The 933-nt window shown below is 33.2% G+C and overlaps 1 protein-coding gene across 1 annotated transcript in view; it reads left to right on the forward strand.

Moving 5' to 3' along the window:
- Positions 1 to 933, forward strand: part of LOC103597648 (tripartite motif-containing protein 43-like) — a 12221-nt gene that overhangs the window by 5574 nt on the left and 5714 nt on the right. The window contains exon 3 of the mRNA XM_008581519.1: positions 559 to 654. Within this exon, the coding sequence (XP_008579741.1) occupies positions 559 to 654 (96 nt within the window). The remainder of the gene's footprint in view (positions 1 to 558; positions 655 to 933) is intronic.

The following is a 933-nucleotide window of genomic DNA, read 5'->3' on the forward strand; positions in this document are numbered from 1 at the left end:
AGTAGGGGACTAGCATCAGTAGACTCAGATTTTTATTTGATTTTAAGGAAATTATTTTTTAATTGATATGACTGATTGTACATATTTATGGGATATAGATTAGATTTCAATACATGTGTACAGTTTGCGAAGATCAAGTCAGAGTAATTAGTGTATTTATCATTGCAAAACTTTATGATTTCTTTGTGATGAGAACATTTGAGCTCCTCTCTTCTAACCATTTTAGAACATACAATAAATAAATGTTAATTACNTGTAATGTTGTGTCCATTAACCAGGCTCTACGGATTTTCAGGCAGTATCTTTACCTGAAAATTAGCCATATTACATGATACCTTTGTCAATTTCCCTAGCCAAAAAATTACATTTCATCTTGCAGTTCTAGAGTTCAAAATCCCTTTGAATTGATAATTCTGCGAGGGCAAGCAAAGAAGGATTTTGATTGTTGCCCTCTCTCTAATGTACTTATATCTGACATTTCTTGTCTCTCTCTATCAGTTAAAGTCTTAAATCTGTGGTGTTTGATCTATGGTGCTCAAATGTATAGTTCTTTTGCAGGAGAAGCTCATAAAGAATATGAGGACTTTATGGAAAAAGATTCAACAAAATCAGAGAAATCTGGTTGTGGAAAGCAGAATAATAAGCCAGTGGATGGTAAGTATGAAGCAATGCTACCCTCAGAACCAGCTTGACATAGATGTGCTAGACACTTTTCCATTGGGAACTTAAACTGAAATCCTCATATGTGACGAGAGTCTGTATTATGTGTTTTAATAGGAAAAAAATTCAACTTTTCCATGTAAGATTTGTTAAAGTGTACAGGAAATATTTCTCAGATAGGTTCAAAATCAATCAGAATTTGAAGGACAAGTAGGTGTTTAAAACACATGGGTATTTCAGGCAGATATTTCTGTGTGAGATGAACTCTTTAAA

Source organism: Galeopterus variegatus, unplaced genomic scaffold (genome assembly GCF_000696425.1).
Source record: "Galeopterus variegatus unplaced genomic scaffold, G_variegatus-3.0.2 Scaffold2376, whole genome shotgun sequence".
Classification (NCBI taxonomy): Eukaryota; Metazoa; Chordata; class Mammalia; order Dermoptera; family Cynocephalidae; genus Galeopterus; species Galeopterus variegatus.